General features: G+C 41.6%; 1 protein-coding gene across 2 annotated transcripts in view; it reads left to right on the top strand.

Annotated features, from left to right (window-relative positions):
• Positions 1–4,194: 4,194 nt before the first annotated feature.
• LOC120022848 (zinc finger protein 704-like) overlaps positions 4,195–13,305 on the top strand; it is a 101,855-nt gene continuing 92,744 nt past the window's right edge. The window contains exons 1-2 of one of the 2 annotated variants that reach the window (XM_038966887.1): positions 4,195–4,773; positions 11,785–12,002. In XM_038966887.1, the coding sequence (XP_038822815.1) occupies positions 4,516–4,773; positions 11,785–12,002 (476 nt within the window). In that variant the 5' untranslated portion in view covers positions 4,195–4,515. Of the gene's footprint in view, positions 4,774–11,781; positions 12,003–13,305 lie in introns of both variants that reach the window. The other variant, XM_038966886.1, reaches the window with a different exon arrangement.

Here is a 13,305-nt window from a genome sequence, read left to right as displayed (position 1 = left end):
TGAAAGTGGCTAATAATGCATTGATTTGATCACAATTGCCATAGTAAAGGGACACGTTAATAGTGTTAACAGGGAAAACTCTAGAACAGTGGTCACCAACCTTTACTGAGTCAAGATCACTTTGAGTCAAAATGCAAGCCAAGATCTACCGCTTAACATGACTTAAAAAACATAAGCCTATCCAACCTTAACCAATTCAAAACAGTATTGTAGCAATTAGGTTTGTGCAGTAAGCTATAGGCCCAATACATTATCATCACATATTGGCTTTGAACGAATTGCCCTGCCAATGCATTGTTTTTTCGGGCCATTTTTTATATTTATATTTCAACATTTGAGGTAGGCTATATGATCACACCGTTAATGGATCTGTTGTTGTATTACTTGTAGAGCACAGCTGAGTGAGGATACATTTAAATAGTTAGCTTTTTATTTTACTGGGCTGATTGATGGTGCCTGCAGCTTGATGGTCAGTCTCAGCAGAGGGAGAGAGCAGCAGACTGAGGGTCTGTCTCTCAATATCCCCTCGCTCTCCCTTTCCTCCACTGACACTGACCATAAAGGGACACCATCTTCCAGCTGATGGCGACACTCCAGTTGCTCTGCATTATTTCTGCTTCATGCACACATTCATGTTGTTACTCCTATGAACAGAGAAAATGAAATATTCCTCCATTTAAAAAAAGACCCTAGCTGCTAATAATAACAACAACTCAAGCCTATAGATACATGTTCCTACTCATTCATTACTGATGCACTGCTTTTTTAAGTGCTGAGTGGAAATAGGAAGAGCTCGCATTTTATGGCTTATAAAAGTGTTGAATATAAATATAAAGTGCTGAGTAAGAACTTAAACTTGAACTTATAAAAACAGCATCTCTGCTGTATTCGTTGACAGTCTCTCTCTAGTCATGGTTTTAAACGTTTTGAAATCTCACAGTATTAACTTTGCTTTCATGCCTGCTACGTTACTGCAGACACGTTCATCTGAGCCATCCGGTTGGCCAGTTTAAGGCGTGTAGTCCACTTGATTTGTTCTCTGGGCCTGCCTGGAAGGCAGAGTTTGTACCTTCAGACACATGAAATGGTTTCAAAATTAGAACAGTTCACCTACCCGGCGTGCAGGGTAGCTAAAACTGGTGCACCTACCTTGAACAGGCTGAGACGAATAAAAAAAATAGAAACACAAGGTTTTATCGTTGCTTTTTTTACAGAAATGTTTGGCGATCGACCAAGAACCCCTTGGAGGTCGGTTGGTGACCACTGCTCTAGAAAGTTGAGTGAAGTTCAATCTGGTGCTTCTCTCTGTGGACTGATATTTCTGCGCAGCAGTCTCGGGAAAGTTTAGCTACACACACTAAGGAATTGTTATGGTAATACCAAAAGAACCAGGCAGCATTTTTACTACTATCAGATATTCTCTGTAGGTGGCTACTTAGCATACCCAGTTAACACAGTGCCTTAAAATAAAGTGCAACCAATTATTGTTTTATACTGAACAGAAATATTAAGGCAACAATTTACAAGATTTTGCTTAGTTACAGTTCATATAAGGAAATCAGTCAATTGAAATGAATTAATTAGGCCCTAATCTATGGATTTCACATGACTGGGCTGGGGCGCAGCCATGGGTGGGCTTGGGAGGGCATAGGCCCACCCTCTTGGAAGCCGGGCCCAGCCAATCAGAAAATACCCCCCCCCCGCTCCTCCTCTGACCATCCTGCAGGTGAAGAAGCCGGATGTGGAGGTAATGGGCTTGGGTGGTTACACATGGTGAGGCCGGTTGAAAGTACTGCCAAATTCTCTAAATGACGCTTATGGTAAAGAAATTAACATTCAATTATCTGGCAACAGCTCTGGTGGAAATTCCTGCAGTCAGCATGCCAATTGCACGCTCCCTCAAAACTTGAGACAGCTGTGGCATTATGTTGTGACAAAACTGTACATTTTAGAGTGGCCTTTTATTGTCCCCAGCACAAGGTGTTGTGTAATGGTCATGCTGTTTAATTAGCTTCTTGATATGCCACACCTGTCAGGTGGATGGATTATCTTGACAATGGATCAAATGTTCACCAAAAGGGATGTAAAAAAAAATTGTGGATAAAATTAGAGAGAAAAGCTTTTGTGCATATGGAACATTTCTGGGATATTTTATTTCAGCTCAGGAAACAACGGAGAGAAGAGGAAATTAGGAGAGAGGGGGTAAGGAAGAGGATAAAAATGGGATCAGCACTTCACATGTTGTGTTTTATATTATTGTTCAGTGTAGCTCACTTGGGTAGGCCTATGATCATTTTGCCCTAAACTGTGAATCTTGCTTTATTTGGTTCGAGGTGACCATGATGATAGAGAGATTCTGACCCATTTTTCTGATAGTAATCATCAAATTAATTATTTGATGCCTTATAAATCCAGGAGCAATGTTTTTCGGTAATGACCGTCATAGCTCCTAAAATAAAACTTTGTGGGCTAATAGAAGTGTACAGAATAATAGTAAGCTTAGATTTGGTTTAAAACTATAAGCTTTATGCTTGAAATATACACAATAACACTGGCTTCTCAACTAGTCTTACTGAGCCTGGCTTATATTGTTCTCCTCTCCCCTACCCCTCCCATTTCGTTTTCTCTTCCATCCATCGTTGCGTCATTGTTTTGGATGGAGACAAAACTTGTCTGTTATATTGACAAAATACACAATTGGCCGCTCTGACAATGGGAATACATGTCCTTAAAGATGGAAGGCAGGCGAGATCAGGTGGGACCCTTCTAGCCAATGATGGGGCAGATACGCGTTTGAACAACCTGCCATAGAGATAGATAGAAGACTCGTCTTTGTTTCTGTGTCATTATAGCGTCTGTGACAGCCTCAATGGCTCTGATCATGCTATCTCCATTTTAAAGTAGTCAATGTTCTTCTTCATTGGCTGATTGCTCCCAATTTATGGGAATCCCGACCCAGTTGACCACTTTACGGTGGTGGAAGCCCTCAATGCCAATGTCCATGTTAAAAATAGGTTAAATCCATGAGGAGTCCTCTATAAAGTATTTTTTTTTAAGTTGCTGAAATGCCACGTGCGTTCACTTTTATCAGTGCATTCTTAACAACCTAACCATTACGAAACGTATATTAGATCAAATAACCTCACGAGAAAATGACTAATTACAATTGTTGATGACCAAATTCGACACTCTCCCTTCCATTGACCTCTATACAAAAAAATCCCAAATTCCTGGGTTCATTTTTCGTGGACAGATTTTGAAACGTCGCTTCCTGTCTGATGGAGCGTCCTCTCCAACTCCCATTACTTTATGTTGGAGGGAAATTGAGGGAGTTTTATTAACCTGAGCCCCGGTGCACCGGCCATGACGTAAACAGGCAAAAGAGGTGAGGGAGGAGCGCCCTTGTCAAATCGAACATTAACCTAATCTGCGTTGCTCGGTCATGTTGTCAACAAAGCAGCATGGTACATCATCCAGGAACATACATCTCTTTCCCATAAGAATTATGTTCACATTTTTTGACTAGTTTTCATCGGGAAGGCTTATAAAGCGTTTTTAGCAAGAGCAATATTTTTTTAATGGTAAAACAGAGTCCTATTCATTTCTCCACGTGCTTAATCTAGCCTGGGCTACATCACTTTTGTTTTGAGCGACTTTTACGTGGGTTATAAAGGGGGCATCTGGCTCACGCCCGGGAGACAGCCCGGTTCCAAAACGAATGCAATCACTTTTCACTCGGTTTAAACTCATTCACTGGGGTAACCCGGGCCAGATAATAGAATCCCCTCACTGACAGAAAAATGTGCGTAGTCCAGTGGAGGCGTGTGTTGGGCCGACCAATGGGAGCTCGAGTCAACCGCGAGACCGCACATGTTTACAGGCAGCAATCCGCGGGTAGAGGCGCTGGATCTTGGCATTCGGCTACGGACTGGCATCTCTAGAATATGGATCTGGAGTCACTGTACGCGGCTATTTCAGCAAATTTCACCCTGTCAGACGGCAAACCGGTGTAAAATATGTGTGTGAAACTTCAATAGTTTTTCATGTAGATCACAATTAATATATTTTTTGGTGTATTGGCGAAGCCCTTTTGTTCGGATGAAAATGTACTGTACAAATGTCATTGTCGGGCCTTCAATTCAGTTCCGTGTTTTTGTGCTCTCACGAGTTTAGAGTGAACAGTCAGGAAAACAAACAGGTCGAACGAAGAAATATCAGTAGCCGGTCTGTTGAAGAGGTTATTTCACGGGGAATGGCTTGTTTTCATGCATTTGTTAATCCATGCATGTAGCTTTTTCTACACATATTCGTGCTTTCGAATATCGTTCGTTTTGACCCGTGCTAGCAGCAGAGTATGTTGCCGCTTTCTAACATTTGGTTTGGGTTTATGGAGCACGTAGTCTATCCGCTGCGGTGTTGTGTTTTTCATGTCAGTGTTTATCAATTCTAACTCGACGTCCATAGATAGATATTGACCGCATTCCGCTTTAAATTCGGTACTATACATTTATCGCTATGCATACGAGGCGTTTGGTGAAGCGTTCAATCCTGGGGAGCCGGGTGTATGCGCCGAGTCCGACAGGGGACGGGGCTCCGTTGACAGGAGTGGTACAGGCTGTCAAGCAGGAAAACAGAGATGTTTCAACTGGACCTCGACGTAACGTCTACACGTTACTAATGCAAGACGGAAGCCTGAAAGAATTCTCCGAGGACGAGATAGCCGTGGGCTTCAACCAAACGACGGCGAAAGGACCGCTCAAATCCAGCTTGAAGGTCTGTTTCTGTGTGACCGGGAAGCCTGCTGTTGTTGTGCAGCGGTATTTGCAGCGTTTAACTGCTTCGTGCACAGACGGAGAAAGAGCGTGTTATTGCATCCATTGCCCGCCGCTGCAACCGGCTATTACAAGCTATATTAATGATAGGCAGACAGTCACACACCCAGAATAATCCAGATGAGATTTATGTTGTAGTGCAGAACTACAGATTGAATAATAACAATGCACTGTCAAAATATTTAGCATTAAATACAGGACGAAGGGGTTCCCATTGAATGCTTGATTATGATAGGGCCCTATCTGCGCATTGTTTTTCTGACCCATTGACTGTAGATTTGACCTAGTGGGTAGGTGGCAGACGCAAACACGCTCTGCAGCATTTTGGACCGATCATTGATGTAATAAAACATCCCAGATTGTACACAATGCATCAGTCGCATATGACACTGGCAATTCATGCATATTAACCCTTCATTGCATTGAATATGTCATTATAATGTAGGAATTCATGTAATAACAGTAGTTGCCTTTATTTTATTGTGTAGGGGAGGGAGTAGTATGTAGTCATTAGCTAGGATATTTGTTTCATTCATGTCACACTTGTGTCCTTGCTGCTACTGAAGAAAACAATTGACTTTAGGCTAAATAACTAGCGTAGAATAGTAGATGTCATATTATTATGCCACACTGGATGGTACATTGTGTTCCTAAATATCAAGATGTATTCCTTCCTGTTATGAGAGTGACCTAATTGCCTGCCTTTAAAAGTTCCAGCTTGATGGTGTTGCATGGTTTCACAACAAAGATGGTCTGGTGAGGCTGCCTGCTTGGTGGTCCCTTATAAAAACAGCTTCTATGATGAGAGGGGAATGCATGTGACTGTGTTGGATAACGTAGCCTATAAATACGTATTGGAGGTTTGATCCAAGCAATGGGGTCATAGTTCAGTGACTCGAATGAAAAACAGGCATATGGATACAGTTTCAAAACAGCAAATGTAAACATCTTCATAAAGGCATGACAGAAATGCAAGATGTCATAGCGTGGGTATTCATATGCACAACCATGTTTTATTATCAAACCCATTCTATTATGCATAGTCAGAATGCAAATAGTGGTCAAGTACAGTCCCATAAAGATCAATGTAAGTAGTACGTTTGCATAAAGGCACGACAGAAATGCAGGACGCCATAGCCAGCGACTCCTAGCAACCACATTTGATAAACAAGCCATAATAACCATTCCATTTTTAGTCAGATTGTAATCATTTTTAAGTAATAGCTCTCTAACAGAATGGTAGCTTCCCTCAGCACTGCTTAATTTTCTAAAAGTAGATAGACAAGACATGGGTAGAATCAGGGGACGGAGGGAGAGGAAGGGGTCAGAGAATGGAGGGGTGAGAGGCTGGTGGGACAAGAGGAAGGGGTGAGAGATGTTTAACTGAAGAGGTTCACATCTCCCAGCAAGCAGTTGCTGTAGCAGCTGTAGTAACAAAGCATGGCTTGGCGAGAGAAGGGCACGGCTTGGAGAAGAATCTGGAGCTATGGCAAGGTGCCCAGAATGCCAAATGAGCACCATTCACTTTAGAGGAAGGAGGAGTGGATGGATGGATGGAGGGAAAAGGGGATGGAGGGGGAGGTGGGAGAATGCCACTTGTTGTTATAAAGGAAGGAGGTGTAGCATTGACCGACTGACTGACATTATATGCGGCTCCCACACAGACAAAGGCATGTGTTGTTTTCAGTTGATTTGACATCAGACACCCTAACTGAAGCTAGCTAACTCACTGACTCTTTGTTCATCAGCACATTGCTCCTCATTGGTTGGTTGGCCATCGTTTGCCTGCATGTCATACGACGGGGCCATGTTTAGATTCCTTCATGATGGATAGATGAGTAATCAGATGGGAGAGAGAGAGTCCGGTTCGGTTGGCTTGCGCTCTGCCAAAATCATTCACCAGGCAGTGTAGCCAAGGCAAGGCCTCCCCTTGCTTTGAGGGAAGGATCATGGATCCTGCTGTCACAGGGCTGTGTTGGTGAATGGAGAGTACTAATCAGTATCCCGACTGTTGCATTTGGCTATTGTAATGCGCAGTGACGTGATGGTTCAGAGAATGAGATCAACATGGTTAACTAGGCTACATCACCAGACACATTGAGTGTTTTAAACCAATCAACTACTGCATTACTGTACTCCTGATCTCCTCTTGTTTTGTGTGTAGTCTACTGTGTAGTGACAGAAGTTGGAAGTTCAACTGTAATAACATTGTATGTTTATTTTACTACAATAATATTGTATGCTCTGGCTGGCTATGTAAGCAAAATATTTGTTTTCTTTATCCTGGAGCGAAGCCCTCCCCATTAGGTCAATTCACATCCTTGTATGTACATATAACCTGTAATCCATGTAAATCTCCTCAATTCTACAAATATATAGCTTTTTTAATAATAATATTTCAATCTTTAATAGTTTGATGAAAATTTTATCCGAAAACATTTGATGATATATAGCCTAATCTTTGAACAATACATCACATGAGTTGAACACAAATACCATTAGGATGAAAGCGAGTATTCCATGACTCCTGAGCTATTGTCAATTTATGATGCATGAAACTTCTTTACCTTTGGCCTACTAGAGGTGAAAAACCTCATGCCTAAAGCAAGAACATTAATTTTGTGTGTGTGTGGTGTGTACAGCATGGTAGTTTGTTAAACTTACATTATTAATCTCCTGAATTTAGGAGCTGCGAGACACAGTTACCCCACATTGAAAACTCTTGACACGTGCAACTCAATTTACATTTTATGGTCGATTTGGCTAGCTCTGCAATTCCCTGCCATGCATGAAATATCATAATTCATATGGCTGTAAAAGGAAGCGATGGAGATTGGTTTGGTTATAGTCAAATAACTGGTCTAGGTAACGGTTAATCTTTCTCTTGGTTCAGATAATCCATCTTGTTGTTTAACTCAAGTCCTGTTTTCAGAAAGGCTTTCTCGCTTGTTAAATGTTTGCTCAGCCAGGTTTTTATAGATAATAATCCATATTTTATCTCATTAATCTAAGCCAACTGTTCAAAACTGTGTGTGATCGACTGACTGTGTTTCCTGTAGTTTTCTCTTCAGTTGAGAGCTGATCGTGTTCCAGTGTGTTCTGGAGATGAGGATCTCCATCCCACTGTAAATCTGTATGGGCATGTTGTCCTTCAACGCTCTGCTGGTGCAGTTAGCCATGTGTATCTCTCTCTCTCCCTGGCCTGTGTCTGCCCTTTCCGCTGTGGGTGTGTGTTCACCGTGCATGTCTGGATGGTTGACGTCTTTATTTAAGGGGCGCCCAAAAACAAGTGTGCACGGCATGCTACACACACGCTATCTGTTGCCGTCCCGAGTTATTTTGTGTGTGTGTGTGCTGCTTCGCCTCACATGATTGTTTCCACGGGGTAGTGGTTTACGGAATGTCAGGGCAGATGCTTGCTTGTGCAAAAGGGAATGGCTGTTATCACCACCGGGGCACTGCAGCAACAAGAGCAGCCACCTTCAGGGGCTTTCTCACACAAACAAAGAGAGTCTGGACTTTGATATATTTGAAAGTCAAACACCCTCCACTGGTAGCATACATCCTGTTGGTGTTAGCTCAAAGCTAGCAGCATTAGTAAACTCTGTACTAGAGGTTGACCGAATATGATTTTTCAACGCCGATACCGATTATTGGAGGACCAAAAAAAAGCTGATGCCAATTAATCGGCCGCTTTTAATTTTTTAAATTTATTTGTAATAATGACAATTACAGCAATACTGCATGAACACTTATTTTAACTTAATATAATACATCAATAAAATCAATTTAGCCTCAAATAAATAATGAAACATGTTCAATTTGGTTTAAATAATGCAAAAAAGTGTTGGAGAATAAAGTAAAAGTGCAATATGTGCCATGTAAGAAAGCTAACGTTTAAGTTCCTTGCTTAGAACATGAGAACATATGAAAGCCGGTGGTTCTTTTTAACATGAGTCTTCAATATTCCCAGGTAAGAAGTTTTAGGTTGTAGTTATTATAGGAATTATAGTACTATTTATCTCTATACCATTTGTATTTCATTAACCTTTGACTATTGGATGTTCTTATAGGCACTTTAGTATTGCCAGTGTAACAGTATAGCTTCTGTCCCTCTCCTCGCTCCTACCTGGGCTCGAACCAGGGACACATCGACAACAGCCACCCTCAAAGCAGCGTTACCCATGCAGAGCAAGGGGAATAACTACTCCAAGTCTGAGCGAGTGACGTATGAAACGCTATTAGGGCGCACCCCGCTAACTAGCTAGCCATTTCACATCGGTTACACCAGCCTAATCTCGGGAGTTGATAGGCTTGAAGCACAGCGAAGAGCTTCTGGCAAAACGCAGGAAAGTGCTGTTTGAATGAATGCTTACGAGCCTGCTGCTGCCTACCACCGCTCAGTCAGACTGCTCTATCAAATCATAGGACTTAGTTATAACATAATAACACACAGAAATACGAGCCTTAGGTCATTAATATGGTCGAATCCGGAAACGATCATCTCGAAAACAAGACGTTTATTCTATCAGTGAAATACGGAACCGTTCCGTATTTTATCTAACGGGTAGCATCCATAAGTTTAAATATTCCTGTTACATTGCACAACCTTCATAATTACGTAAAATTCTGGCAAATTAGTCCTCCCAAACTGTTGCATATACCCTGACTCTGCGTGCAATGAACGCAAGAGAAGTGACAATTTCACCTGGTTAATATTGCCTGCTAACCTGGATTTCTTTTAGTTAAATATGCAGGTTTAAAAATATATACTTCTGTGTATTGATTTTAAGAAAGGCATTGATGTTTATGGTTAGGTACACATTGGAGCAACGATACGCACCGCATCGATTATATGCAACGCAGGACACGCTAGATAAACTAGTAATATCATCAACCATGTGTAGTTAACTAGTGATTATGATTGATTGATTGTTTTTTATAAGATAAGTTTAATGCTAGCTAGCAACTTACCTTGGCTTCTACGGCATTCGCGTAACAGGCAGCGTCCTCGTGGAGTGCAATGTAATCAAGTGGTTATAGCTTTGGACTAGTTAACTGTAAGGTTGCAAGATTGAATCCCCTGAGCTGACAAGGTAAAAATCTGTCGTTCTTCCCCTGAACGAGGCAGTTAACCCACCGTTCCTAGGCCGTCATTGAAAATAAGAATGTGTTCTTAACCTGTTTGGGGTGCAGCCCGACACCGGTACACTTATGACAACATCCAGCTCAAGTGCAGGGCGCGAAATTCAAAAGATTTTTTTTTAAATATTTAACTTTCACACATTAACAAGTCTAATACAGCATATGAAAGGTACACATCTTGTGAATCCAGCCAACATGTCCGATTTTTAAAATGTTTTACAGGGAAGACACAATATGTAAATCTATTAGCTAACCACGTTAGCAAAAGACACCACTTTTCTTACTCCATCAGTTTTTTACTCCATCAGTAGCTATCACAAATTCGACCAAATAAAGATATAAATAGCCACTAACCAAGAAACAACTTCATCAGATGACAGTCTGATAACATATTTATTGTATAGCATATGTTTTGTTCGAAAAATTTGCATATTTCAGGTATAAATCATAGTTTACATTTCAGCTACAATCAGAAATTGCACCGAAAGCAGCCATAATATTTACAGACACCAACGTCAAATACCTAATTACTCATCATAAAACATTTCTGAAAAATACATAGTGTACAGCAATTGAAAGACAGGCATCTTGTGATTCCAGACAATATTTCCGATTTATCAAGTGTTTTACAGCGAAAACACAATATAGCGTTATATTAGCGTAGCCACAATAGCCAGAAACACTTGGGTGCCCACGACCAGTTCACATGCACGACAGATATTAGAAATAGCATCATAAAATGTTTCTTACTTTTGGTGATCTTCCGTCAGAATGTTGGACAAGGTGTCCTTTGTCCAGAACAGTCGTTGTTTGGATCTGGAACGGCAAATTTCCCTCTTGATTTAGCATGGGCACTTGCCAAGTGGCACGGATCTCTCCAACGTCAACAAAGTCAGAGAACGGAACACGGCAAAACTCCCGAAAAAATTTCAATAATCTGATTAAACTATATTGAAAAAACATACTTTACGATGATATGGTCACATGTATCAAATAAAATCTAAACCGGAGATGTTAGTCGTCCATAACGACAGCTAAACAGAAGGCAAATCCATGTCCCCTTTCGCGCGCTCCAGAAACAGGAAATGGACGGTCACGTCATACAAAGAGCTTTAATTCCACCTCAGACCAAGATAAACACGAAATTTCTTCTCTCACCGCCTCTTGACAACCAGGGGAAGGTGTATGAAGTGTACGTAGACTCTTACGTGTCATGCCCATGTATAGGCAGGAAGTTGAACAGAGCATCGATTTCTGACATTCCACTTCCTGGTCAGGAAATGTGCTGCAGAATGAGTTCTGTTTCACTCAGAGAAATAATTCAAACGGTTTTAGAAACTAGAGAGTGTTTTCTATCCAATAGTAATAATAATATGCATATTGTATGAGCAAGAATTGAGTACGAGGCCGTTTGAAATGGGCACGATTTAACTGGCTACTCAATACTGCCCCTTGCAGCCATAAGAAGTTAACTGACTTGTCTAGTTAAATAAAGATTAAATAAAGGTGTAAAAAATTAAATAAAAAATTGGCCAAATCGGTGTCCAAAAATACCGATTTCCGATTGTTATGAAAACTTGAAATCGGCCCTAATTAATCGGCCAATCCGATTAATCGGTCGACCTCTAGTCTGTACATGTGAGTATTTGCTAGAATGACAAAGGAGAGACTGGAAGGCAAACAAAGATGCGAAATCGCAATACATATTTTATTTCCAGATACAAATCCTCTTAGGTTTTTGCCTCCCAGAGTCCCAGTCTTTACTCTTCTATATTGATCCAGTCATATCTGTTCTCCTCTGCAGCAGAGCTCCTGTAACGGCCGGGGGGACGGGACTCCACACCAGGGCCAGAACGGGGAGGCCAACTCCCTGAGCCCAGATGCGGTGGAGGGGGAGCGGGCAGTGGATGGCAGGAGGACAGGGCGCACCTTGGAGGGTCCTGAGAGGGACCACACCCGCTCTGTCTCCCTGCTGGACCAGAAACGCAAGGTGGTGTCATCCAGCATCGATGTGCCCCATGCCAGGTGAGTTTCCTTGTGCTACATGTATGTGATATACACTGAGTGGACAAAACATTAAGAACACCATCCTTATATTGACTTGCACCCCCCCTTTTACCCTCAGAACAGCCTAAATTCGGGGCAGGGACTGTACAAGTTGTTAAAAGTGTTCCACAGGGATGCTGACCCTTGTTGACTCCATTGCTTCCCACAGTTGTCAAGATGGCTGGATGTCCTTTGGGTGGTGGACCATTCGTGATACACACAAGACACTGTTGAGCCTGAGAAACCCAGCAGCGTTGCAGTTTTTGACACACTCAAACCGGTGCTACCATACCCTGTTCAAAGGCACTTAAATATTTTGTCTTGCCTATTCACCCTCTGAATGGCACACATACTCAATCCAAATCTCAATGCTTACAAATCCTTATTTAACCTGTCTCCCCCCCTTCATCTACACTGATTGAAGTGGATTTAACAAGTGACATCAATAAGGGATCATAGCTTTCACTTGGCTTCACCTGGTCAGTCTGCCATGGAAAGAGCAGGTGTTCTTAATGTTTTGTACAGTCAGTGTACCGTATATCACTCCGTGTACTTAGGTGTGGTACAATGGATCGATGACGATGGACTGAAATTAAAATCTGATCTTTTAAACTATATGATCCGTCGCCTTTAAAGTGCTTTAACAGGAACCAACAGGTTTGCATATGGCTTTAATATATATGACCATGTAGGCATTACACTGCTGTGATTCAATAAAGATACTACGATCAAATAGATTCATAATGCAATGTGCATAAAGACAATATGCACATTTTTCCACCAGTCGTCTGTTTCCACCAAACAGACTTGTTGCAGATAAGTCAGTGCGTAATGACGTAGTGCACACAAAATGTATTCATGTACCAAATACAAGTCTAAAGTTTAATGTGTTTCCGTCGTATTTTCAACTCTACTGCTAGTTTTGTCACAAAAACTGTTGCGTTCAATAGACAATGTGCCTCCTCTGGTCTTGACATCTGCGCTCTAGCCAACAGCTCTCAGATACAGTGCAGGTAGACTAGTCTACATGATGAGATTATTATGGATAAAAGCGAGATTTACATTTCTGTCAAACAGCATTCAAGCATCGATCATCGTGTCACCAGAATAAGACCCTCAATATTTTTGGGGAAATCTGCATCAAGCTATTCACCCTGTGAAGTTCATCCTAATTTATTTAATCTGTTGCCTAATCAACTGCATGTTTTCCCGAGTCGTAATGGGAGGACGACACAACATACACTGTACACTACCTGTCAAAAGTTTTAGAACACCTACTCAT

Source organism: Salvelinus namaycush, chromosome 27 (assembly GCF_016432855.1).
Source record: "Salvelinus namaycush isolate Seneca chromosome 27, SaNama_1.0, whole genome shotgun sequence".
In the NCBI taxonomy this organism is placed as follows: Eukaryota; Metazoa; Chordata; class Actinopteri; order Salmoniformes; family Salmonidae; genus Salvelinus; species Salvelinus namaycush.
The sequence above is the reverse complement of the archived record's forward strand: the minus strand, read 5'-3'. Positions and strand labels throughout refer to the sequence as shown.